The sequence below is a fragment of the Schistocerca gregaria genome, chromosome 1, assembly GCF_023897955.1.
Source record: "Schistocerca gregaria isolate iqSchGreg1 chromosome 1, iqSchGreg1.2, whole genome shotgun sequence".
In the NCBI taxonomy this organism is placed as follows: Eukaryota; Metazoa; Arthropoda; class Insecta; order Orthoptera; family Acrididae; genus Schistocerca; species Schistocerca gregaria.
This window is the reverse complement of record NC_064920.1, coordinates 902810784-902836504: the sequence shown is the minus strand read 5'-3', so window position 1 is coordinate 902836504 and position 25721 is coordinate 902810784. Positions and strand designations below refer to the sequence as shown.

The 25721-nt window shown below is 38.8% G+C and overlaps 1 protein-coding gene across 1 annotated transcript in view; it reads left to right on the top strand.

Moving 5' to 3' along the window:
* Nucleotides 1-25721, top strand: part of LOC126274593 (ATP-binding cassette sub-family C member 5-like) — a 271486-nt gene that overhangs the window by 10673 nt on the left and 235092 nt on the right. Inside the window, exons 2-4 of the mRNA XM_049977127.1 lie at nt 6842-6913; nt 11198-11324; nt 24447-24623. Coding sequence (XP_049833084.1) covers nt 6842-6913; nt 11198-11324; nt 24447-24623 — 376 coding nt within the window. The remainder of the gene's footprint in view (nt 1-6841; nt 6914-11197; nt 11325-24446; nt 24624-25721) is intronic.

Sequence of the window (25721 nt, the reverse complement as noted above, 5' to 3'; positions counted from 1 at the left end):
AAATGTGTTCTGAATATTCTGCCAGCCATATCAGAACAGTCTCTCCACTGCCTTTTGTTCGTTCATTCGTTCTTTCTTCATTCCCCTTTCTCTATCCTTCCTATACTTCGGTGTTTGAGGCTACTCTTTTTCATCTTCCTCCCTGTGTGCTCCTGAAGCCCAGCCAACACATAACAGGTGACTGGGTAACACGCAATTCCCAGCCCCCAGTTGACAGGTAGGGTTCACATGTACCTCCTGGTAAATGCCAGATCAAGGGAGGGATGACTGCCTGAGCTGCTACCTTCTTACGTTACTGAGTGGTCCCTCTGTCAAGAGTTTGGGAGGTGTGAACAATCACCAAAGGCTGGGGCGCCCCCTTCTGAGGGCGGCGCCTAGTTGGAAGAAGCCCGCCACCGAAGACAATAGCACTCAGGGGAATTTTCTCTCAGCGAGCCAAACATCATCATCTCAGTCTATGTCTAGTAAATGTAAACGGAATGACGCTAACAATTCAAAAACCTTCCCAGCTGCACCATGGTTCCTCATGCTTTCACGTACTGAAGACTGTCAGTCGTTTGCTACAGTAAATCCGTTTATTGTTCAGAAAGATAGCTGGCTCTTTGAAATACTGCTCTCGTTTATGAAAAGGCACTTTACTTTTGGAGACTATTCAGATTCTCAAGCACAACAATTGCATACAACATTCACCCCCCCCCCCCCACCCCCACCCCCCAACCCCACACACACACACACACACACACACACACACACACACACACACACACACACAACCTGATTCAGAATCGATATGTATTGATACTGTATCCTTGCAACTGGTGGCAGCAGGTGACATGCTTCCTTGACCTGATTGCCAGTATCATGTTCTAGCCATTTTCCACCATATCAGGAATGAGGGGGAGTTTCCATCTCAGTGTCAAGAAAGAGTGATAGTGCGGGTACTGGCACTGGGTAAACACCTCCTGAGATAGACAGGTATCACCCATTTAACTATATAGCCTGATGTTCTTGCAAGTTGCTTGAACATTGGTGAGCCCACAGCTCTGTTGATACCATGAATCTCGGGACCTTTTGGCTCCATCCCAGGGTAACTTCTGCCAAGACTGTTCAACAGCTGACAATTTGGTCTCTCTTGAGTCTGCTATCTGGATGACTTTTGCCTGCTGATAGCACCTTATCACTGTGTTCATCGTTGACTTGCAAAGGATTTATGACACCATATGGTGTCATCACATTCTTGTTATCCTACATAAGTAGGGTCTCTGGAACTTTTTATCATGTCATACTTTCCAGGTCCAAGTTGGTGCTTCAAGTTAGTGCCTCTCACAGGACTGCCTGCCCTCCATACACAAGAGTTTGGGGTTCCAAAGAGCTGTATTGTGAATGCCCTATTTTCTTTGGCTTTTTGTGGTCTAGCTACAGCCATGGGGACTAAAGTGACGCTGTCCTTATATGCTGATGACGTTTGCTTGTATTGTTGCTCTTCAACTATGGGTGTTGTCAAACACCAACTGCAGGTTGCCATGTGAAAGGCCAAGTCCTGGCCTCTCACCCATGGCCCAGTTTCCAACTGCGAAGACATTTGTTATGCTCTTTCATTGCCATTGTACTGTCCATCCACAACTAGAACTCTACATCGTTGCTCAGTGTGGCGGACTCATTGCTTTTTGGGAATGGTCTTCAATGACCGATTCATGTGGCTTCCCCATCTTCGCCAAGTTAACCAAAAATGCTGGTCACACCTTAATACTCTGCTGCCTCAGTAACACGAGCTAGGGTGCATATCATTCTACACTTATGTGGCTTTAAAAAGATCCCGTGTTGATTATGGGATTCTGGCATATGGATTGTCATTGCCCTCTGTGTTGCAAATGCGTAACCCGATACATTACTGTGGGATCCAACATGCAACAATTGCCTTTTGGACTAGCTCTGTGACCAGCCTAGTCGTGGAGGCTGGGATCCCTCCACCATGGGTCAGATGCCAACAGCTGCTGCTCAATTATGTGATATGCATTCACTGCTCCCCAGAACATCTGAACTTCCATGTTCTTTCTTCTGCAATGGAGTTCCATCTCCCACAATACAGGCCCGGGACTGGAGTCACAATCACAGTTTGCATACATCATATTTGCCCTGAACTCCAGATTGCCCCATTGTTGCCTCTTGTGAGGGAGCAATCACATATGCCCCTGTGGTGTGTACCACACCCTAGGATGTGAACCTTTCCTTTGCACCAAAAGACTGTTGACGCCATGGTTTTTCACTGCCTGTTACTGGCTGTCCCTGAAGCATTTCCAGGTTCAGAAGGGGTGGCTCGACATACTAACTGGGTTTGCCTATGTACACACTAGGTGTAGGGAACTACACTACCCGCCATAAGTTTGGAAACACCTGGTAATTATAGACAATGGAAAGGAAATAAAGTAGAAAAATGCATTTTGGTGTTTTCCAATTGTTTATTAAGCTCAAATAATACACAGGAAGTTGCAACAATTAAATTTTCGATTCCTCAAAATAGCCACCCTTTGCTTTCATCACTGCCTTGCACACTCTCGGCATACGGTGCGTCAGTTTTGCCAAGCTTTCAGTTGGAATTAATCTCTATTCTTGCTGCAGGACCTCCCACAATTGTGACCCACTCACGATTTCCCATTTTCGGATCCTCCTGTCCAATTTATCCCATAGCAGCTTGATTGGGTTAAAATCAGGGGATTGGAGTGGCCATTTCATGTTTTTCTATATTTTACCAACCTCTGGAGACTTCACATAGTTCTTACACAAGCAAGACATACGTTTTGGGTTGTTGTCTTGCTGCAAGACAAACCCTTTCCCAATCAGGCGCAAACTAGATGCCTTAGCATGTCGCTGGAGAATGGCATGATAATCCTTTTGGTTCATTTTTCCATCTATTTTCATCAAATCTCTGACTTTATTCCCTCCAAAGGATCCCCATACCGTCAAAGAAGCCCTCCATGCTTTACAGTTCGAATTACACACTGAGGATTCAAGCATTCATGGGGTAAACGGCGTACAAATTGATAGCGTTTACTTCCAAATATTTTGAACTTGGATTCATCAGTGAATAAGACTCTTTCACAGTCCCCCGCTGTCCAGTGTTGGTGTGTCTTAGCCCACTGAAGCCTTTTCTTCTTGTTAACAGGGTGCAACAGTGGTTTCCTTGTTGCTACATAACCTCGGAGGTTGTTGTCTGCCAGACATCGTCTCACTGTTGACTCACTCGCCAGTGTATCCCTCGTTGCATTTAGTTCAGCAGTCACTTCACGGACAGATTTTAATGTGTTACATTTACTGGTCACTACCAAATACTTTTCCTGTCGTTTTGATATTTTCCTGGCGTTCTGATATTTTCCTTGGTGCTCCTTTGCTGTTTGTTGGACACTATTGCCTTCCTAGTGCAAAGTGATTATCATTACCTGTGATTCATAAGGAATCTGACACTTTGGGACCATTTTCAATTACTTTCGCAGCGTGTTATACCTTTATGCAAATGCAACCACAAGTGAACAGAAATGTTAACAATGTACCTCTACATAGACATGCAGTCTACTCGTGCCACCTGGCGTGTTTAGTGGAACTGCTTGGACAGGTAATTTTGGTTTACATAAAATGGAGCAATACTAGTATGTTCCAGTATGTATGTATATGTACAATAATTAAGTGTATAATACTGTACATGTCATTATTAACCGTTATTTGAGCTTGCTATTCCGTATTCTAACCAATAACTCACGTAGATCACTTCCATCTTGCTTTGTTATAATACGCAGCATGGTGTTTCCAAACTTATGGAGGGCAGTGTATGCTCTCTGATAAATGGATGCATTGTATTCACTATTGAATTTGTTACTGTCACTTCAGCCGACAATCAAGTTTGTTCTTTGTTCATTGTCTGATAAGACATTCTTAATTGGCAGTGACTCCTTGAGTAACCTTCACACTGTCGACCAGTGCTAACATCGATACCCATTTTTTGTAACTATCCAGGATCTCCTTTCTGATCTTGATCACTGTGTCTTCTGGTCATGTTGGGATCCCAGGGAATGAACATGCTGAAATGATTGGCCAAGTTGACTACCATGGTGCTGACTTTGGAGAAGAGAGATACCGGAACCGGACCATTGGTCAATTGTACGCCATCAATTGCAGGAAGGTTGTAAGCTTGTAACCTGGAATGGTGTGTCCTAGTTCTCTGAGCAAACTGCGGGCAATAAAAGGGATCATGGCAGTTTTACTGAATTGTCCTAATTTGGCTGCTTACGTCAAAATCACAAACTTTCTGCTTCCTGACACGCAGCCTCTTGTGCTGGTGGATGACACCCAAGCTGCTGATCTGGGTTTATATTTCAACCGCGAAGGCAGTTTGTACTCCTTTACCTGAGGTAGGGCACTTTGACCTCGTCAACTGCTTGATGGGTCAGAGGGACACCCCTTCACCTGCTGTGTCCCAGGGGCTCCATGGCTGCCCTTGCTCATTGGTTTGACTTGGCTCCTACCCTTTCAACTTTTAATTCTTGTTAATTTTTTTGCTTTTTTCATTGTTTTAATGTCTCATCATCACTATTGTTCTCTTTCCTATGATTGTATCAGCTTGTCTACATTTCTAGTTTTCTAGTGTTAATGAACCTTGGCCATATGCAAAGGGTGTGTATCCCACTGCATAACATGTGCCATGGGCCTCTAGCTGCTTTGTGGGCTGAGTAACTTGCAAACCTTACTCCTTCTCACCCCTCCCTCACTTTTAATTGCTGCAATCTCTTGGTTTTATTGATTCTCGGTTGCAGTCAGGTTCTTCAAGATTTATTATGTGTCCTTACTCTCAGAGGACTATTTCTCTCATGATGCATGTTGGATGGAGGGACTGATGGCCATGTAGTTTGGTACCTTTAACCCCATCAATCCAATTCAGTTCAGCGAGGGAAATAACAGTAATTGTGCTGGGCACCGGAGCATGTGGGAATCCATGGAAATGAGCAAGCTGACATATCAGTAAGGGATTCTTAAATGGAAATAGTGTTTTATGCTCTCTCCTTCAGCCCTATACCTCTTTGTTGAAGAGTTGTATAAGTGGTATAATGAGTGGGTGGAGGTACTAAACGAGCTATGACAGGTGAAACTGATAGTTTTGAAGTGAAGTGGCAAATTTCTCTCAATTCACAGGTAACTTTGCCTTGGTAGTTTTGTCAGGATTGTATTATTTATATTTTTATTAAATGTCATGCAAAAGTCATATAAGTAATTCAAGGAGTAAAGGTAACATTTAACAGATTAGTTGACGCTGAGTCATTGATAGGCTCATCAGTTAGACTTGGGTGATGGGTTGTGTATGTGAAGTCCGTGAAGGAGAGATAGGAAATGGGAGATAGGTTTGAGAAAGAGTGGCTGACAGCTGAAAGGGGGAGGCAGCAGCTACATGGGAGGAATGTGGTACCATTGAGCTCATTCTGGCTGTAGCCTGGGGTAGTTGTGCATGGCACACATTGACTTGGGGGCATAGGTCAGGTGCTGGAGGTAGGAAAGTAGAAGAGGGAGACTGTAAAGTGCAATATGAGTGAAGTCAGAGTTGTTATTATCATTGTCCTCCTTTACAAGCACATTAGGACTTGAAAGCCCACTTTTCCAAATAATTGGTTTGATATTTGTCTCATGGGTCATAGGCATAATAATGTTATGATGTGGAATGTGTTACTTTACAGTCACTGTTTACTTCTGCGTCAACACACTTGTTTTGGTTCTGTGGCTTTGTTTTCCAGAATGTTCAGTGTTGTCACGCACATATAAAGCTTAACATAACTAAATGTAATAGAGGGAAACATTCTATGTGGGAAGAATATGTCTAAAAACAAAGATGATGTAACTTACCAAACGAAAGCATTGGTATGTTGATAGAGACACAAACACACACACAAAATTCAAGCTTTCGCAACCCATGGTTGCTTCATCAGGAAAGAGGGGAGGAGAGGGAAAGACGAAAGTATGTGGGTTTTAAGGGAGAGGGTAAGAGTCATTCCAATCCCGGGATTGGAAAGACTTACCTTAGGGGGAAAAAGGGACAGGTATACACTCGCATGCACACACACACACATCAATCTGCACATATACAGACACATGCTAAAGTTGCATCAGCCCTTTGTAATGTGCTCATAGCAGCATTCCTGCCAATTTTATTATTTTAAATTATTGAAGTTTTAAGTGCACAAATATTAAACCAATACTGTAGTTTAATGTGCACCTTGACCTTTTTGCATCTCTTAAAGTTCTCCATCATGACATGTTCTGTGGAACACGGGTCCCTGTTTTGTAATACTTCGTTTAATTAATCCCTCTGTTATAGAATTGTATGTTATGTCGTGTGCTGTGAGTTAACGTACATTTAAGATACAGGGAGACCAACACACAGTGTCATTTGTGTGTAAACTGACATGGAACTGAATTGTTGTTCCCTTTCTGCTGTAGTATTGACTATACAATGTCATCACTAGCTTCAAATTTCTGGTAATTGTTCTTATTTCTTATAAGCAATCTAGTAATAAATTCTACTTTCACTTTTATATTTTCTGTTAAGGCTGGCTGAAGTTCCAATTTAATTGTAACATCATTCTCACTTTTATAAGCTTACACTTTCGTTAGAAAGGAACTCGGACATATTTAGGCTTGTGTGATATTTTATGTTTACACATTGGTTAGATGAAACCATATAATTTTAAACATTCCTTTCTGCTTCTTCTCGCTTCCCCCCTTTTTTAAATGGAAATATGCTTTCTTTTTTCTGCCTAAAAGATTGTGTGTTAAACTTAATCGTCCCTTTTCGCCGTTTCAGGAATGTCAAAAAGCAGAAAAACCGTTATGCTCCAGCTCTCAAACATTTTCTGCCATACCGCCCTGCTCCTGCGTAAGTATATTATAGTTAAATAATTTAAACAAACAGCAGAGTTGTACTATTATGTAGACTAATTACTCGTAGCACATTAGAATTTGGAATGAACTGTAACTGATGTACAGGACAACCATTTTGTGTGCTAGAACTCCTTGTCAAAAACCTCAGTTGCAGTCATTTGCTAAAATTTAGCTCTCTTCCTCCTACAAGCCTTGAAAAACATTGCAATTTGGAGAGTGCTATTCATCTGCTGTTAGCACTGAATTACTACAAGACATGGAGAGTTAATATCTTTGTTCATGTAGACTACACTTGCCTTAAGGAAGAACAGCCCACATAAGATCTCAATTCATTGAAAGTTACTGTGGGTGTCTACATGTTTTAAAAATCTGTAAGATTCTGAATATGCTGATATTCTGCAAAGAGAAATAAAATCTGAAATTTTTATTCAAAAACTGAAAAAGAGTTTAGTGTACAGATGCCAACCATTCAGTTTCAGAGGAAGCACAGCACAGTGTACAAGCACATCAAAAATGGGTAGTGATAGTAGCTCAGCTGTCAACTTGTATTCTGTTTTTTCAAATAATTTGGAATGTCCTCACAGCTGCGTCATCCACGCATATTTTTATTTACCAGTCTAACCTCATTGATATCCATCATTTTCAATCAAAACATTGTGACAATGTTCTTTACAAATTAACTGGAAATGTTTGATATGTCATTGATTTATCTACAATTAAGTTAGTTATTTTCATGTTCCATAGATCTTAATTGTAATATGCTGTTATTGTTTGGTATGTGGTTATTGGTTTACAAATGTGTTGCTCAGCAGGGCAGATTGGTGACACAACTGTAGCTTATTCACTGAGAATAAGTGCAAAACCAAGTACAACTAAGTACTGCATAGCTGAAAATGTACATTACTGGTATGTGTTTGCAATGGATACAATGAGGCAGCGCATTCACAATGACCACGTCTAGCTGCCCATGGTAATGTTCCTGTTAACACCTCAGTCTGATGACGAGCGTGCAGTGGCTCAAAAATTAACAGTTAAGAAAATAAATCTTAACAAAAATCCAACAAAGAAACTGGTTGCCTATTTATACCTGAACTAACAACCAGTCCATTTCATCTGGATAGCACGAAGTATGTACAGCTGGACGACTTGAGTGACATTAGTGGTAATTTTGTTTGTGGGGGTGCTGCATACCGTTATGATTAGAAAGTAAGAGAAAAACATTAGGTAACTGAATATTATCAGTTTAATTAGAGTGTTGCGGCACCTAAAGACATGAGCAGACTGCTTAACAGAAACCCATTAACAAAGCAAACTGTGCATCAAAGGTTCCTATAGCCACTCATTTGTAGGCGGACAGTTACACCAGTCCACCGCGTGTATCAAAATCCCTACAGTAGCTCTTGAGATTAGACCATACACACAGACAGTGAGTGTGGAACTTCAGTTTATATCCAGAAAAAAGAACGGAGGGGGATAAATCATCAATAAAGGTGTTAATCAATTCACACACCTGACCAGTCCACATGTCTGCCAGGCCCTCACTCTCTCACATACCCCTGCAGCACTCTGGCATGTGCCTAAATCCAGCCCATTGTAGTTACAAACAAAGGGAGCAATGCTATTGCACATTCATGCAACAGAAACTTCACACTGATTGATGCAAAAGTTCGGGCTCCAAATAATAAGAAAGTGTGAAACTGCACAGCATTACATTTTTCAAATGTGTACACCTAACCATTAACTACCATAAGGGCCTAATGCAACGTAATACATGTTTCCAGAATGAGATTTTCACTCTACAGCAGAGTGTCCCCTGATATGAAATTTCCTGGGAGATTAAAACTGTGTGCTGGACCGAGACTCGAACTCGGGACCGTTGCCTTTTGCGGGCAAGTGCTCTACCAACTGAGCTACCAAAGCACGACTCACGCCCCATCCTCATAGCCTTACCTCCGCCAGTACCTCGTTTTCTATTTTCCAAACTTCACAGAAGCTCTCCTGTGAACCTTGCAGTTTTAATCTGCCAGGAAGTTTCTCAGCGCTCATTCCACTGCAGAGTGAAAATCTCATTCTGGAAACATCCCCCAGGCTGTGGCTAAACAATGTCCCTGCAATATCCTTTCTTCCAGGAGTGCAAGTTCTGCAAGATTCGCAGGAGAGCTTCTGTGAAGTGTGGAAGGTAGGAGACAAGGTATTGGAGGAAGCAAAGCTGTGAGGATGGGGCATGAGTTGTGCTTTGGTAGCTCAGTTGGTAGAGCACTTGCCTGCGAAAGTCAAAGGTCCTGAGTTCGAGTCTCGGTCCGGCATACAGTTTTAATCTTCCAGGAAGTTTCATATCAGCGCTCACTCTGCTGCAGAGTGAAAATTTCATTCTGGAAACATCCCCCAGTCTGTGGCTAAGCCATGTCTCTTTCTTCAAGGAGTGCTAGTTCTCCAAGGTTCGCAGGAGAGCTTCCCTGAAGTTTCGAAAGTAGGAGACGAGGTACTGGTGGAAGTAAAGCTGTGAGGATGGGGTATGAGTCAGCTCAGTTGGTAGAGCACTTGCCCGTGAAAGGCAAAGGTCCCGAGTTCGAGTCTCAGTCCAGCACACAGTTTTACTCTGCCAGGAAGTTTCGTAATACATGCTTTCACATCAACTACTGCCAGGATGGCTTTGATGCAAGGAAAAATACAAAATTATTTCAAGTGATTAGTGGATTAAAAGTATGAGAATAAATAAAATGAATAAATAAGAATAAATAAAATGAGACATTATATGCCAATTGTATTCCTAATAGCATTTGAAAATAACATAGCATCTGACCATGCTGCAGCATAGAAAACCCAGGAGCCTCAGAATAGAAAATCTACGTTAGTAGGAAACAGCTCCTGTGTTGTTCACAAGTATGATGCAATGTTCCTTCTGACATACATGCATGTTTGAAGGATCAGACAGTTAAGTGACTCCAGCCATTATGAAAGTACATTAAGTGTATTCACAGTTGCATATATAAACAACCATCATCTGTATAATGGAATGACGACAGTGAAAATTTACGCTGGACAATACTTGAACCCGGATTTCCCCTTTTGTCGCGAGCAGTCGCCTTACCACTAGGCCATCCATGCATCTGTTGACATCAGACCCAAACTTCCATATATCATCAAGGGATTATCCTGATATGTTTTAGTAAAAAGACATGTCAGCGACATAGAAAAGTTCCCTACTGAACTTTGGTGAAATCTGAGAAAAAGAATGTTTATTTCTGCCTCATGCAGCAGCAGAAATTAAATATTTATTTTGTAATTTTGATGATCACATAGCCATTTAAATGCATACAACTTGTAAAAAAAATCTGTGGAGCACTTTGTGGATCATAATTACGTACATTGTGTGCAGCATATCATACACACTGGACTTACATGCGCATAAATCATATTCGTAGCACAGAACATTCCAGTGACATCACTGCAACTGCACACGCTGACCCATGTGGTGAGGCTTGGAGTGATGAGAAATTGTGGAAAGATCCTGTTAAATATTCTTCTGTTAGCTGGGACTCCACAAGTTGACTTTATATTGTAAATAGTGCCATTTGAAGTGATGGTGACTTTTACAACTATGTATCATGAAATAACAAGTGCCCAAAGTTAATGATGCATTAAATGCTTTAATTTAAGACATCTCAGATTTGGGGTTCCATAATGTAATCCTTTGGGGTGTTACATTCATGTGTTACTCAGTGCATGACAGTGTGGGCCTGTAATTGCTGTCCTGTTCCTGGGACGTTAAAGCTGATAGTATCTCTCTGCTTAGGGATGTGTGCCACTCAAAATAGCATTGGAGGTGTGTATAATAAAACAAAATGTGTTAATTGTTTTACATATTGCAAGATTTGGGTAGGAACTGGAATTGATTACATTGCAAAACATTTTATCCTGTGAACTTAAATCCTTCCAAGCAAGAACATGCAAAATATTATTTGGTGGTTGAGAAGGAAAGGAGGGGGGGAGCAGATGGGCAGATGACAATGATAGTTTCAGATTTCGCCATCTGAAAAATAGATGTTATATTTTTGTAACAGTATCAGAAACTATATGTTATGACAAATTTTAGCTAAATTCCTCTGGACTGCTTGTGGAGAAACACGCTGCCAGTTTTTTAAAATTATTTTCATTGTGGATTTTTATTCTAGTCAACCAATATACAAAATTATAACTGAATCACTTTGACACATTTAAATTGTATATATCGCAAGCTTTACCATTCTTGTTGACTGCTTTTTTTTTTTTGTCACAGTGATAGTCGTGCAATGCCAAGTAATTCAGCTGGAATGTTCTCCTTTGTTGCTATTACGTGGATGTCGCGACTTATGTGGAAAGCTTACAGGAAGGGTCTGACTGAAGATGATTTGTTTGATTTACAGGTGTGTATAGGATTTTTATCAGTAATTTTTCCCTGTGGTTCCTTTTATATAGTCAGATAAAATGTTACAGACTAAGTTTTTCTGTTGAAAATGAATCACCCAAAAACTAACATATTATTTTTCTTTCCATCTGTGAACAATTATGTGGGATGCAGTGCATTCTGTTTCATTACGAAAATTTCTAGTTTTATTATTGATGTCACAACAAAATTATTTTGGAGTTATCTTGGTCGTGGATGTGAAGATAAAGATTTAGAAAGTTTCTAAAGTGTAACACAGTAAGTTTGTGTTTTTAAATTTCCTGCCCTTTTTTCCTACATTATTGTAATATCATGTAAGTTTCACCTACATGTACGTGTGTAGTTTCTGGATACAGTTTCTGATGAGGTAGCCTTTGATGGAGTGTTCTGTTGTTAACTATATTTTAGTATGAGAAAATAAAGTGATTCCTTAAAAGATGGGGGTTTTTAGTAGACCTATGCCAGCAAAAATCTTATTTGTAAGAGATCTTTCAAATTATCTTTTATCACGTAAATATGTCTGTTTACTTGTGCACTGCTTCATGTATGTTGTTGACTGAGATATGCATGCAGTATATTCCTGTCTGACTGTACGCTGAAGGAAATGTGCACAGGTTTCATCAGCATCCCAGTAGTCTGCAAAAAATGGCATAGTTTACTCTGGAGATAGAGAACAATAGTTTAAATCCATTATTAAAAATCTCATTAATGACTACAAAATATATTTGGTTTAGCAAGGAATGTTTACATCAGAACATAACTCCAAAATACCAGTATGTCAACATTAAATTGAGATATATATCTCCAGTATCAACGAAGAGTGTCAAGATTGTTGAGAGAGAGTGTGGATGAAAGAAGAAATTCGAAACCAGCACAGAATCTGTGATAAACTAAGTTTATATTTAAAAGTTAGTCACATGTGTATTATGACCATTGCACGTCTAAGCAAGTTCAATAGTTTTGATCACAATGTGTGTGACAGTGTAAAAATGAAACGATCATGACTGCTGAGCTCAAAGTGCTAAACAGGGGCATTAAATATGCTCGGTTTGCACAATGTCTAAAGAAAACAAATTGAGTTTGCCGTCAGTTGATAATTTTAAGATCATACAGGTCTCACACAGTTCGAAGCTAGTACCATTTGACATCACTACTTATTTACAAATGTGTCCAGTGGTAAGTGTATGAACATGTTAACAGGTCTTTGGCACAAACCTCAAGTAAATACTGTAGAATTATATTACACATTCGTTGCCATTCAAACATGCGGTAAACAGAATTATTTGTGGTTTGAGAGCACTTATTATAAAAAGTCTGATAGCCTAGCTAGAGTCCTTAGGTTTGGAAAAAGCAACAGTCCTCACGTTTCTGGAGATTGTACTCTTGGTAATTTCTCAATCTATAATTAGCTCAAAAGTTTCTGCCAGATTACTTACATTTATCATGTCAAAGTTGGCTAATTTTTCCCTGATATTCTGTCCTACATTATTTACTTGTGAACTGGCAGCTCATGTAGTAACAGCTGGAATTTTTGATTGAATAATTGATATTAATGCCTTGGGCTGGTCCATGCTCTCTTCCAAAGCATTTGTTCATGTCTTACAAAATTAAATTTAATATTACGCACATTTTTACAATATTTTAATTTTTCACTAAATTCAGATTCTACATTATTATTATTATTATTATTATTATTATTATTATATTTGACAACACATTCAGTCGCCAAAGTAACTATGCCTTCGCATCGATTACTAGAGTCTGTTTTGACAGGCAACAAACCTATATTTGTCATTTGAATATTTAAAGTTTCATTCTGTCTCTGATTAACATCAGTGAACATTTGATTAATGTGAGTATTCAAAGAACTAATGAGTTCACTCTTTAAATCTAACTTCAGATTTTCTACCTCATCAGTTAAAGAGCCAAATTGAGTCTTTAATAAAACTATATTTGCTGCCTGACTGTTAAATGTTTCACTCTGAGCATTTAAACTAGAATGTACTAAACCTATTTCTCTCCTTAGAGCATCATTCTGAGCATTTAATTTTTCACTTAAAGATACACTTTGTGCTTCTAGTTTTTCACTTAGAATGGCTGGATCAGCGTTCTGGTCATCCAACTTGGCACTTTGGTCATCTAATCTAGCATTTAGTTCTTGTCTCAAGGAAGCATTTTGAGCATTTAACTCTGTTCTCTGGTTATCTAATTTAAGACATAGTGCTTTAATTAAATTGGTTACCTCAGTCCAGTCTGGCGTTTCCTTTGTTACAGCCATCGACATGGCTGGCTCTGAAGTTTGTTGCTGTTCTTCATCCATAATTTATTGGTCTTAGACCTTGTAGTCAACTAAAAGAAAATTCACCACTGAGTACAACTACTATAATGAGTTCATCCTTCATTCATCCCTCAACTTTTGTCAAATAATTATTGGTTTTCGCTCAGCCGGCATAGTTCTCTGGTGGTGAATGGTTGGTGGTTGTCCGACCATGTTTAAATTTATTAGTGAAAAAGTAAATGTCTTCAGTGATGGCGCAGAGTCCATGTGAACTTCATCCAGTTCTGTTTTGATTTGTGTGGCAGTCCAACTCTTCAAATGAAAATGTTTAACAACAGCACAAAACTTGGTTTTGTCCATTTTCAGTTCCTGTCAGCAATGAACTGTTCACTGTACACTGTTTAAATTCTTTACATGATCCTTGGAATGATCAAGCTTGCTGGCAATAAAAATGTTCCATTCTGTCATGGAAATTTACTGGAATTACCGAACCATGGTCGTAATACCAGGGAGCGAATAAGTTTACTGATAGATGGCGTGATAGTATTCCCAGTTGCACAACCGATGTTAATGGCTTTATAATAATTGCCACATTTCTGGAGACTTGTTTCCACAGTTCGTTGCATGATATGCTTCTGTAGATAAGCACAATGAGTGGTTATCCAGTTTCTTTGCACAGAAGAGGGCCATGCTCCAGAAATTTCTCGCAGAATGAAAGAGGCATACGGAGAGTAGTTGGCTATAAGAGTGACGAGGCGGGACGTATAAACATCAAAGACGCACCATGCCGCGAGCAGGCGCACTTCATCTCTAGTGGGACGATTTCGGCTGTGGAGGAGTTCATGCAGACGAATGATTGGATCACCAAACGTTGGTTTCACTGTCATTGTTGGTGAGCGAACGTGGAGTCAGCACCAGTGAGCAGCAGCTGGTGCAGTCAGTGTCTGTGGCTGGCTACTGCATTTGCGTTGGTGTTGGCATCGGCGCGATGTACATGTGTGAAGACCGGATACTCTCCGCACTCTGAGTCGAAAAGTTGAGGTCTTCTCTCCAGTTTTCTTCGCTATTACTTTCTCACGTCTTTTACAGCATTGCACTCACAACTTTCTTCCAATTGTTTATTGGACTCGATGCGATATCTGGAAACAGTTCTTGGATCTTGTTAGGTGTGGTTGCTGTGGCAATGCCTAATATCTTCTTTCTGTTTCTGTTTAAATCCTCGTTTTCTTCAGGTCCTGTCACTTACGTCGCCACATTCTAATGTTTTCTCAGACAACAGAAAATAATATCTTCTTATTTCTGTAATCTATTGATCACATATGTGAACTTTAATGTCAGTGTATTCATTGATTAATGATGTACTAGAACTGCTATGCAGAACAAGATTCTTTTCTTAGACATATAAATATCCTCGTCATCTCACTCGTATCTCGAGCTTTAGAAATGCTTAAGTGCATTTAGACATAAGAGTTGGTGTCAAAACCATATGAAAATATGAACATGCGGCTTGACTTCGCTGAGTCAAAGACATGAATGTGCACAGCACTCTATATTCAACTGTTCAATAGTTTATTTATTTATTTTATTTAATTAAATGTCAAGTTCCGTAGGACTAAATTGAGGAGGAAATCTCCAAGGTCATGGACTGTGTCAGTACGTGAACTTAAAACATAAAAGTAATAACAGATAAAAATAAATGTTCATGAACCTGTAAGAAAATCAGTCCATAAGTTTAAGCAAACACTATCAGCAATACAATGAGAATCAGCTTAATTTTTCAAGGAACTCCTCGACAGAATAGAAGGAGTGACCTATGAGGAAACTCTTCAGTTTCGATTTGAAAGTGCGTGGATTACTGCTAAGATTTTTGAATTCGAGTGGTAGCTTATTGAAAATGGATGCAGCAGTATACTGCACACCTATTTGGACAACAGTTAAGGAAGTCCGACTCAAATGGAAGTTTGATTTCTGCTGAGAATTAGCCGAGTGAAAGCTGCTTATTGTTGGAAATAAACTAATATTGGTAACAAGAAACCACAATAAGGAATATACATATTGAGAGGCCAATGTCAAAATACCCAGACTCGTGAAAAGAGGTTGACAAAGGTCGTGAACTCACACCACTTATTGCCCGAACCGCCCGTTTCTGAGCCAAAAATATCCTTCTAGAATGGGAAGAGTTACCCCAAAACATAACACCATACGACATAATTGAATGAAAATAAGCAAAGTAGACTAATTTACGTGTCGAAATATTACTCACATTCGATACTGTTCGAATAGTGAAAATGGCAGTATTAAGTCTTTGAACAAGGTCCTGAATGTGGGCTTTCCACTACAGCTTACTATCTATCTGAATACCTAGGAATTTGAACTGTTCAGATTAAAACGTCAGGTTTTGTTGAATTGTGTGTTAGGAACCAAAAACTGAGTCTTACTGTGATTTAACGTTAGTTTATTTTCTACAAACCATGAACTGAGGTCATGTACTGCTCTTCTTGAAACCGAGTCAATGTTGCACACAACATCCTTTACTACCAAGCTAGTGTCATCAGCAAACAGAAATCTTTTAGAGTTTCCCTTAATACTAGAGGGCATATCATTTATATAAATAAGGAACAGGAGCGGCCCCAACACTGATCCCCGACAGTACCCCACTCAGATCCCACATCACAACCATTATCAACATTGTGAATAATGACCTTTTGCTGCCTGTTACTAAAGTAAGAGGTGAACCAATTGTGAGCTACTCCCCTTATTCCGTAATGGTCCAACTTATGGAGCAATATTGTGTGATCGACACAGTCAAATGCCTTTGTTAAATCAAAAAATTCGCCAAGTGTTCGAAACTTTTTGTTTAGCCCATCCAGTACCTCACAGAGAAAAGAGAATATAGCAATTTCAGTTGTCAAATGACTTCTAAAGCCGAACTGTACATTTGATAGCAAATCGTGTGATATAAAATGATCAATTAACCTTACATACACAGCCTTTCCAATAACTTTTGCAAACACTGATGGCATAGAAATAGGTCTAAAATTATCTACATTATCCCTTTCTCCCTTTTTATAAAGCAGCTTTACTACTGAGTACTTTAATCGCTCAGGAAACTGACCATTCCTAAAGGAAAAATTACAAATATGGCTAAATACAGGGGGGTCATTCCATATCAAATCACCCAATAAAAAATAAATTTTACACCCGCCTCCTTAGATTTTCATGAAATTTGGCTCAAATGGTTCTGATACCACCCTGACAAAACCTGCAAAATTTTTTTTTTTTTTTTTGCTGTATTTCTTATAGTTTTTTTAATAAATTTTTAAAGTTTTTATGTTTTACATTTTCCGAACCTTTGGAAATGGTAAATTTAATTTGTATTCAAAACTTTAAAATTGCTTATCTTACATGTGCGTGCGTGCGCGCGCGCGCACACACACACACACACACACACACACACACACACACACACACACACACACACACACACACACACACACACACACACACATCCATCCATCAATCGTGTGTGTGTGTGTGTGTGTGTGTGTGTGTATGTGTGTGTGTGTGTGCGCGCTCGCGCGCGCATGTATATACCTATCCTTTTTTCCCCCTAAGGTAAGTCTTTCCGCTCCCGGGATTGGAATGACTCCTTACCCTCTCCCTTAAAACCCACATCCTTTCATCTTTCCTTTTCCTTCCCTCTTTCCTGACGAAGCAGCCGCCAGTTGCGAAAGCTCGAAATTCTGTGTGTGTGTGTTTGTGTGTTTTATTCATTGTGCCTGTTTACCAGCGCTTTCCCGCTTGGTAAGTCTTGGAATCTTTGTTTTTAATATATATATATATATATATAAAAAAACAAAGATTCCAAGACTTACCAAGCGGGAAAGCGCCGGTAAACAGGCGGATGGATATGTGTGTGTGTGTGTGTGTGTGCGAGTGTACACCTGTCCTTTTTTTCCCCTAAGGGAAGTCTTTCCGCTCCCGGGATTGGAATGACTCCTTACCCTCTCCCTTAAAACCCACATCCTTTCATTTTTCCCTCTCCTTCCCTCTTTCCTGACGAAGCAACTGCCAGTTGCGAAAGCTCGTAATTCTGTGTGTGTGTTTGTGTGTTTTGTTCATGTGCCTGTCTGCCGGCGCTTTCCCGCTTGGTATATATATATATATCACGGATGTTTTGTTTTATAAGAATTGCAATATCTAGAGTCTCAGACCTGATCGAATGCTCAAATATGTTTTAATTTACTCTTAGACATATAGTCTACTTGATAAAACAAAAATAATGATGGCTTTTTAACATGTTTATTAATTATAGTGGATTAAATTAGAATTATGTACAAAGATAGTGTACTTACGACACTTATGTATAACCCAACTGATTGCTCGAAACATTGAATTTTTTGAGTAATTTTGTCTTTTTATTAAGCATTGATGCTGATTCAAACTGTTTTTCCACTTCATCCAAGAGCTTTCAGTTCTTTTGATACAGTCTTTTTTGAAGCAATACATTCTTCCAGTGCCACTTGATTGAGGTGCGTCTACTATACAGACTATGTGCTCCAAAGGCACTATGCAAGAATCTTCTCTTTCAGGCCAATAAAATGATGCAGCTGGTCCTGAAGGATGTAGAAATAGAATTTCTGCATCTTCTTCATCATTGAATTTTGGATGGTTCAACACGAACCCAATCAGAAGAAGAATGGAAAGAAAAGATTTAGGAGGGTTTTACACTATCTGTAGTCCTTCTAATTTCAAGGTTGTTTGTTGGAAGTGGTTTGAAGTTATGGAAACTTCTTGTTCCAGGAATGGTTCGGGTTGCTGAAAAACGTTTTTCTAGTTTTAACCTTAGCAAATCAGCTTCTTTTTTGTCAATAAAGTGAAAATGAATGTTTTCAATATTTTTTTTCACAAAACTTGTACACATCGATTGCTGTCATTATTTGTTCTTCATCTGAAAGCTGGGATTTTGCTATAAACGAGTGCGGGGTGAGCTTTTCTAATGTCCTAACCAATAAAGAAATGTAGTCTTCAACACTGATAGACTGTTTGATCATTTCTGCTCTGTCTGTGTTAACCCACTGACTGATTACAATTTCTTCTTCTAAATCATAATCTTCACTTAGTTTTTCAGTTAAGTACTCAGTTAGTGCAGTATTTGCAGGACAGCTGTCGCAATGATGTAACATGCAGTTTTGGTTTTCTGTGTTGCACACAAGCATCTTAATTAGGTCTTTATAAGATTCTTCAATTTTCACAGCATCCAGTAATAGTTTAACATTCTGGTGGATACTGCATACACATAGTGTGTGTGCCTGCAGCACCAGCAAGGATACACCATTTAGGTCTCAAGAAACAAAATTTTGAAAATCCTACTTCTACCTCGGGATTCTCCCATTTGGAAGAATAATGGAGTTCTCTCAAGTTACACAAAATGAGACTTTTTTGCATGTACCCTTTTTTTGAACACTTACTTTGTCTTTTGTTCCAGGTAGCACTCTGGAACTTTCATCCTTTTCATAAAATTCTGTTACATGTCTTACTGTATTTTCAGAAAGAATTTTACCTATTTTTGGACCAGGAGTTTCCAAAATACCCTTTTCAGATTTTAGCTTTCTAGCTTGTCGCACCATGTACTCACTTACATTAAATTCTTTCATCACTTTATTTCGACTCCAAGAATCTGGAGCAAGGTCAGAATCTGGATTTTTCTAGACCTCCTAACAGATGAAATCTTCTCTTTCATAAGAGGAATCATTACATCAAAATCCTTTGCTTTCTCAACCACACTTGTATCTTCTTCATCATCATCAGAACTTGGTGCATCATATTTTAATGCTTTTGAAACAGCCTTTTTTGCAGTCTTTTCAATACTGCTAACCTTCCTTTTAAAATAAGACCCTTTACTTTGTTTAGACAAGCCATGAAGCTTTAACGGTGTTAAACCTAAATTATCAAGAACAATGTTTGTTTTTATGAGGGATTCATTTCTGGATTCCAATGATTCTAATTCAACCATCACTTCATCATCTATTTCACTTTCATTGACTTCAACTCTTAATTTTTCCTCACAAAAGTTACGGCATGTTGAGCAAAGCTTTTGTCCAGGTTTTATGCTAATATTTTATGTCAGTAATTGTTTAGAAAGATCCAAGCCTACACTTCTCAACGATTTTTTGATGGGCTTTTTGTGCTTTTTTAGTGAGTCTACACATGTTGTTTGATACTTTTCAAAAACATTTAAAAAGTAGTAGGTGTGGCGTTGTTTCAGCAGTCAGAAATCGTAACTTAAACGTGTCCTCACAACTAAAAAAATTTGTGTATTAAAGAATACTCAAGAGATCAGTATGAAATTTTGGAATAAGTTTGTGTATTATATCTAAATGTTAAAAAAATTACCATAAAGATATATTAAAATCTTCCAAATGAAAAAATTACACAGATTAATTCCAGATCGTAAGTGGATCAAATCTTTTTCTTCCTCACTCAATTCAGGTACCGGTTGTAACTTTTTTGAAGGTGTGTAGGTTGTTTGGAAACAATCAGATTTTGTAAATAACCCTACACTACAGGTTTGAATATCTGACATACTGATTTCACTTTTGTTCTGATTACTGTTCTAGTTACTTTTATAGGATATTGGAAAAGAATCTCTGTAAACTAAGTAACAGTACATACTGAAAGTTCGAATAAACTTAATAAAATACTATCCAAGCACTATTTAACACTGTAATAATTTTTTACTTCAAAACACAGGAGTAACAAAACAAAATCCAAGCGTACATTGTTACTCCAAGAAGACAAAAACTTATTTTTGGTGTCTGTCACTTGGTACTTTTTGTTTTTAAAATATAATTAATATTATTTTAAAAATTGGATAATTATTAAACTCATTAAAAAGCCAACATGATTTTTCTTTTATCTAATAGCCTATACAATTAAGAGTATTTTAAAACAAATTTGAGCTTTCTATCTGGCCTGAGACTCTAGATATTGCGGTTTTTGTAAAACTAAACATCCGTTAGCTAAAAAAATAAAAAAATTAAAAAAATTTCATTTGGAAGATTTTAATATATCCTTATGGTAATTTTTTTAACATTTAAATATAATACACAAACTTATTCCAAAATTTCATACTGATATCTTGAGTATTCTTTAATATACAAATTTTTTTAGTTGTGAGGACACGTTTAAGTTAAGATTTCCGACTGCTGAAACAATGCCAAATCTGAAAACTTTAAAAATTAATAAAAAAAACAACTATAAGAGATAGAGCAAAAAAAATTTTACAAGTACTTTCAGGATGATAAAAGAAGTAAGTGTACCAAGTTTCATCCAAATTTGGCATGGTTGGTGTCAAGCCCAGGGTGACTTGACATGGAATGACCCAGGGCTAACATGTGCAGCACAGTACTTTAATATTCTACTAGACACTCCATCATAACCATAAGAGTCCTTAGTCTTCAGTGATTTGGTTATTGTCTCAATCTCCCTCTTGTCTGTATCACAGAGCAGTATTTCAGACGTCAATCTCGTAAAGGCATTTGCTAAGAAATTTATGATTTCCTGTAGATACTAAATTTTTATTGAATTCACCAGCAATGCTCAGAAAATGGTTGTTAAATACTGTACATATATCTGATTTATCAGTAACAGAAATATTATTACTGCAAACTGACTGTATATCGTCAACCTTGTGGTGCTGACCAGACACTTCCTCCACAACTGACCAATGGCTTTAATTTTATCCTGTGAATTAACTATTCTATTTGCATACCACATACTTTTTGCCTTGCTAAGAACATTTTTAAGCACCTTACAATACTGTTTGTAATGGGCTCCTGTAACTTGATTGTGTCTACTTCTAACATTTTGATATAATTCCCGCTTTGTTCTACATGATATCCTTACCCCACTAGTCAGCCAGCCAGACTGTCCATTACTGCTAGTACTCCGTTTAGAATGTTCTAATGGAAAGCAACTCTCAAAGAGCGTGAGAAATGTGTTATGGAAAGCATTGTATTTATCATCTGTATTATCGACACTATAAACATCTTGCCACTCTTGTTCCTTGACAAGTTTTGAAAAACTCTCTATTGCTGTTGGACTAGCTTTCCTACATAGTTTGTTATTAAATACGACATTGGTTAGAGTACAAAAACCTTTTATAGTGTTAAAATTTGTGCATCATGGTCTGAAAGGCCATTCACCCTTTTACTAACAGAATGCCCATCTAGTAATGAAGTTTGCATCAGATCATATGAATTCAGGAGATCTATCAACATCCTTTTTCTTGCACAATCATGTACAAAATTAATATTGAAGTCACCACATAGAACTACTTTCTGGTACTCCCTACAAAGTGAATCAAGAACCCTCTCTAGCTTAAGCAAAAATGCTCTGAAGTCTGAGTTAGGGGACCTACAAAAACAGCAATTAGAAGTTTAGTTTCACTAAATTCAACTAATGCTGCACAACTTTCAAATATCTGTTCAGTTCAGTTCAGTGTCGTGATAAGTCTATGGACTCAAATGAAATACTGTTTTTTACGTACAGAGCCACTCCCCCACCCCGCAAGGAACTCCTTGAGAAACAGCCAGCTAATCTGTAGCCTGGTAAAGGAAGCCTCTGAATTATCAAATTATTTAAGTGGTGCTCTGATATACCAATAATTTCAGAATTAACATCTATTAGCAGTTCACTAACTTTGTCTCTAATACCTCTTATATTTTGACGAAATATGCTAAGTCCTTCTCTACTTGGAAACATTACATCCTCTGGAGGTGAGCCCTTAGTTAGTCACTTCCTTTAAGCAGGTATACCTATCAGCTGACTTCAGTCTAAAAAAGGTGCAGCTCTAGCACCAAGTACTATAGGAATTTTTCAATGAGTGATACCACCACCACCACCACCCACTACACTGTCACCTATAAGCTTAGCCAGCCTCCCCTTCCCATACTTATTGAGGTGCAGGCCATGCCTAGTGAAATCCCATCTACTGATAGACCCAACTGGCACCACTGAGATGTGATCCATGCCCTCCGCCATCAGTGCCCTCCCCAGCCCCACATTAATGCACCTAACTGCCGCATTAAGGTGAGGCCGATCATGACGCTGAAACAATTTGCACGAAATACACATTAGTACCACCAGTTTGAGTAGCTATCTTAACCAATTCACCACTGACATCATATTCCCCGTCCCTATTGAGACTGTTCCCTGCTCCACCCACTAACACTACTACCTGATCCTCTTTCGTAAAATTCTTACATAACTCCCCTATGCTTTCAGTCACCTGAGCCAACCCTGCACTAGGCTTCACAATGCTGGTGGCCTGGTACTCACTCCCCAACACTTCCTGCAACTGCTGGCCCACACCTCTACTGTGGGAACTACCTAGCAACAGAACCTTCTTTCTGCTAGACTTTGCAACTAACCTAGGCCTCGTAATTGCTGAGGACTGCTGCAAGTTACCTACATCTACGGCTACACGAGGCTCCTCTCCACTCACCTCTGATAGTTGGTCGTATGTATTGCATGTATGCAAAGTAAAACTGTCTGAATACCTCCTCTTCCTAGCTACCTTCTTGCCAACTGCCAGTTCCCATTCCCCACCACCCTTCACCCTCCTCAACCTATCTAGTTACTCCTTCGCGCATTGTAACTGCACCGGAAGGGCACAGATCTTATGCTCCTGCTCCTCTGTTAACTTGTTTCTACTACAGATTCTACATTCCCAGGTGAGGCTCTCCCTAAAATGACCACTGGCTTCCCCACTGCAAACCCCCCCCCCCAATGAAAATACTTTGGACAAATCCCACACCGTAATCCACTACTCGCAAACCTAGTCTTTTTTACAATCACCACAGACACTAACACATCAAAGAATACGACATAATTATTCGTTGATTTCTCCTCCCATCTTCTGTGGCGCTAGCGGCAAACACTTGTCGTCAGTGACTTGCCCTCTTACAGTCTTCTAACAACAAGCTTCCGACCTGCACGTAGAAACAGGTGGATCGGTAGAAACGTTCTCACTCGCCCGCACTCATACCTAAAATATTGGGTTTTCGAGACAGTTGAAGGCCGAGTGTTTCTAGAATTTACACTGAAATTCCTGAGGCACTGCAGAGTGTCTGGTGTTGCTGTGCCTGTGACCTGATAGTTGTAAGAGTGACGTACATTTCAGGCAACCTATAATCAGCTTACTTGTTTTGTATGGGTATATTTGTACCATAGTGGACTAGCATACTCTGCAGAACAGTAAGATGTTGCCGTTAGTGCTTTCGTTCTCAGGGTTTTTGGTAGAGAGCCCCACATGCTGCCAGAAATCTTGCAAAGGATTTTACTTTTGGCTTCCACCTTCATTCCCATATCTTTGCAGTGCTGCTTGTGCATCATAATACAATCCAGAGTGCCTCCCAGATATTTTGGATGGGGTGTATTTACTAATTGTATCCCTTGCCATGGAACATTAAGTTTGCGACTGCCTGATTGTAGTTAAGATGAAACACACACACTTTATTTTTAGTTAGGTTTGGATGAAGCTGATTGTTAGTGTAATGGAAACTCAACTCTCGCAACACATCTGATAGGTGGACTTAAGCATCTTCAAAAGATGACTCGCTGAAGCCAGACCTCTGGCATAAAGGAAATTCCTTATGTTCGCCTGAAGTGGTTTCATTGGTATAGATGGTAAATAACGTGGTTAAGGAACATTTCCTTGTAGTAAGCCATTTCTTTGACATTGCCACTGACTAAACTTACATTGGAAAACAATAATTTACACAATCTAATCTAAAGATATTTATGATGATTTTGTTCTAGATGGTTGATCGTGCAGAACCAAATGCTCAACGTCTTGAGAAGTTGTGGCATGCACATGTTGTGAAACGTGGGGAGATGTCCTCCTTGTCCTCTGTAATGTGGAGGTTTTGTCGAACAAGATGCATTGTTGCTATGACATTTATGGTTTTGGCAGTGATATTCCAGTTCCTAGGACCGGTAAGAAATAATAATAAAATCATTTGCATTAATATATTGTCTATTGTGTTATTGTTAAAGTTATTCCCACCAAAATAATATTTAGTCCTGATGTGCCTGTAAGTTGTAGGAAATTTTCACATGATGTGTATTATGTTACAATTTGTTTTTAAAAAAAAGACAGTGTGTCCACTATAGGAGAACGTATTGTATCATAATGGCGCTGCTTTTGCTAGAAAGAAGTGAATTGTTTTTTCAGATATATACTGCTTGTAGCACCAGTACCTATCCAACAACTATGAAATAATTACATATCAGCTATACTTGTGTAATAAAGGCATGGAATGAAGTCTATTTGGCTTTGGGGTCTGTGCAGTATTTTGGCAAGGCTGCACTACAGCACAAGCTAGCTTTGGTGATTTGGTGTAAAATGGGAGAGTTCATCCTATTTTTTTCCTTTTGCTAGCAGTGAAGTAATTGTAGCTGAGGCACAGAAGCATCAAGAGAAACATTCACAGCTCAAAATAGTCAGGACATTTCTAAAGATTATGGCATAACTGTACAGTATTTAGATATACAGATTTAAGAGTATTTTATATCTTGCAGGTAAGATTTAGTGTATTTTCATTGATAAGCAGTGTTGTTTTGCAAAATGCCAACAATTATATGCACTTTAAACTTTGCTTTGGTAACCTAAGGGACATAATCAGTTTTAATCATTAATTGTGTATATGATGTTTCGGTTTTTTAGGCTTTGATAAATGTATAAAGGACTCTGATTTATTGAGTAACTATCCAGGATTTTAGTTGGGCCTATGTAATTTTAATAACATTTTTGTATTTAGCAGTAAGGGAATAAAATGTAGCCTCTGTACATTCTGTTGACTGGTGGTGGCTTCTTATCTTTTAAGCTGATGAGTAACTGTGTAACTGACACAGCAGTTGTGGTTTCCCTTTTGTTGTTGTTGTTGTTGTCGTCGTCGTTTTCTTCCAACAGAGAGTGGGTGGAGGAAGGGGTTGGAAGCTACACATAGTTTTCAGGAAATATTGATCAGCTGCTGTATGTCTCCAAAGACTTCACATCATTAAAATTCTATAGATGACACACTGAGTTGAAGA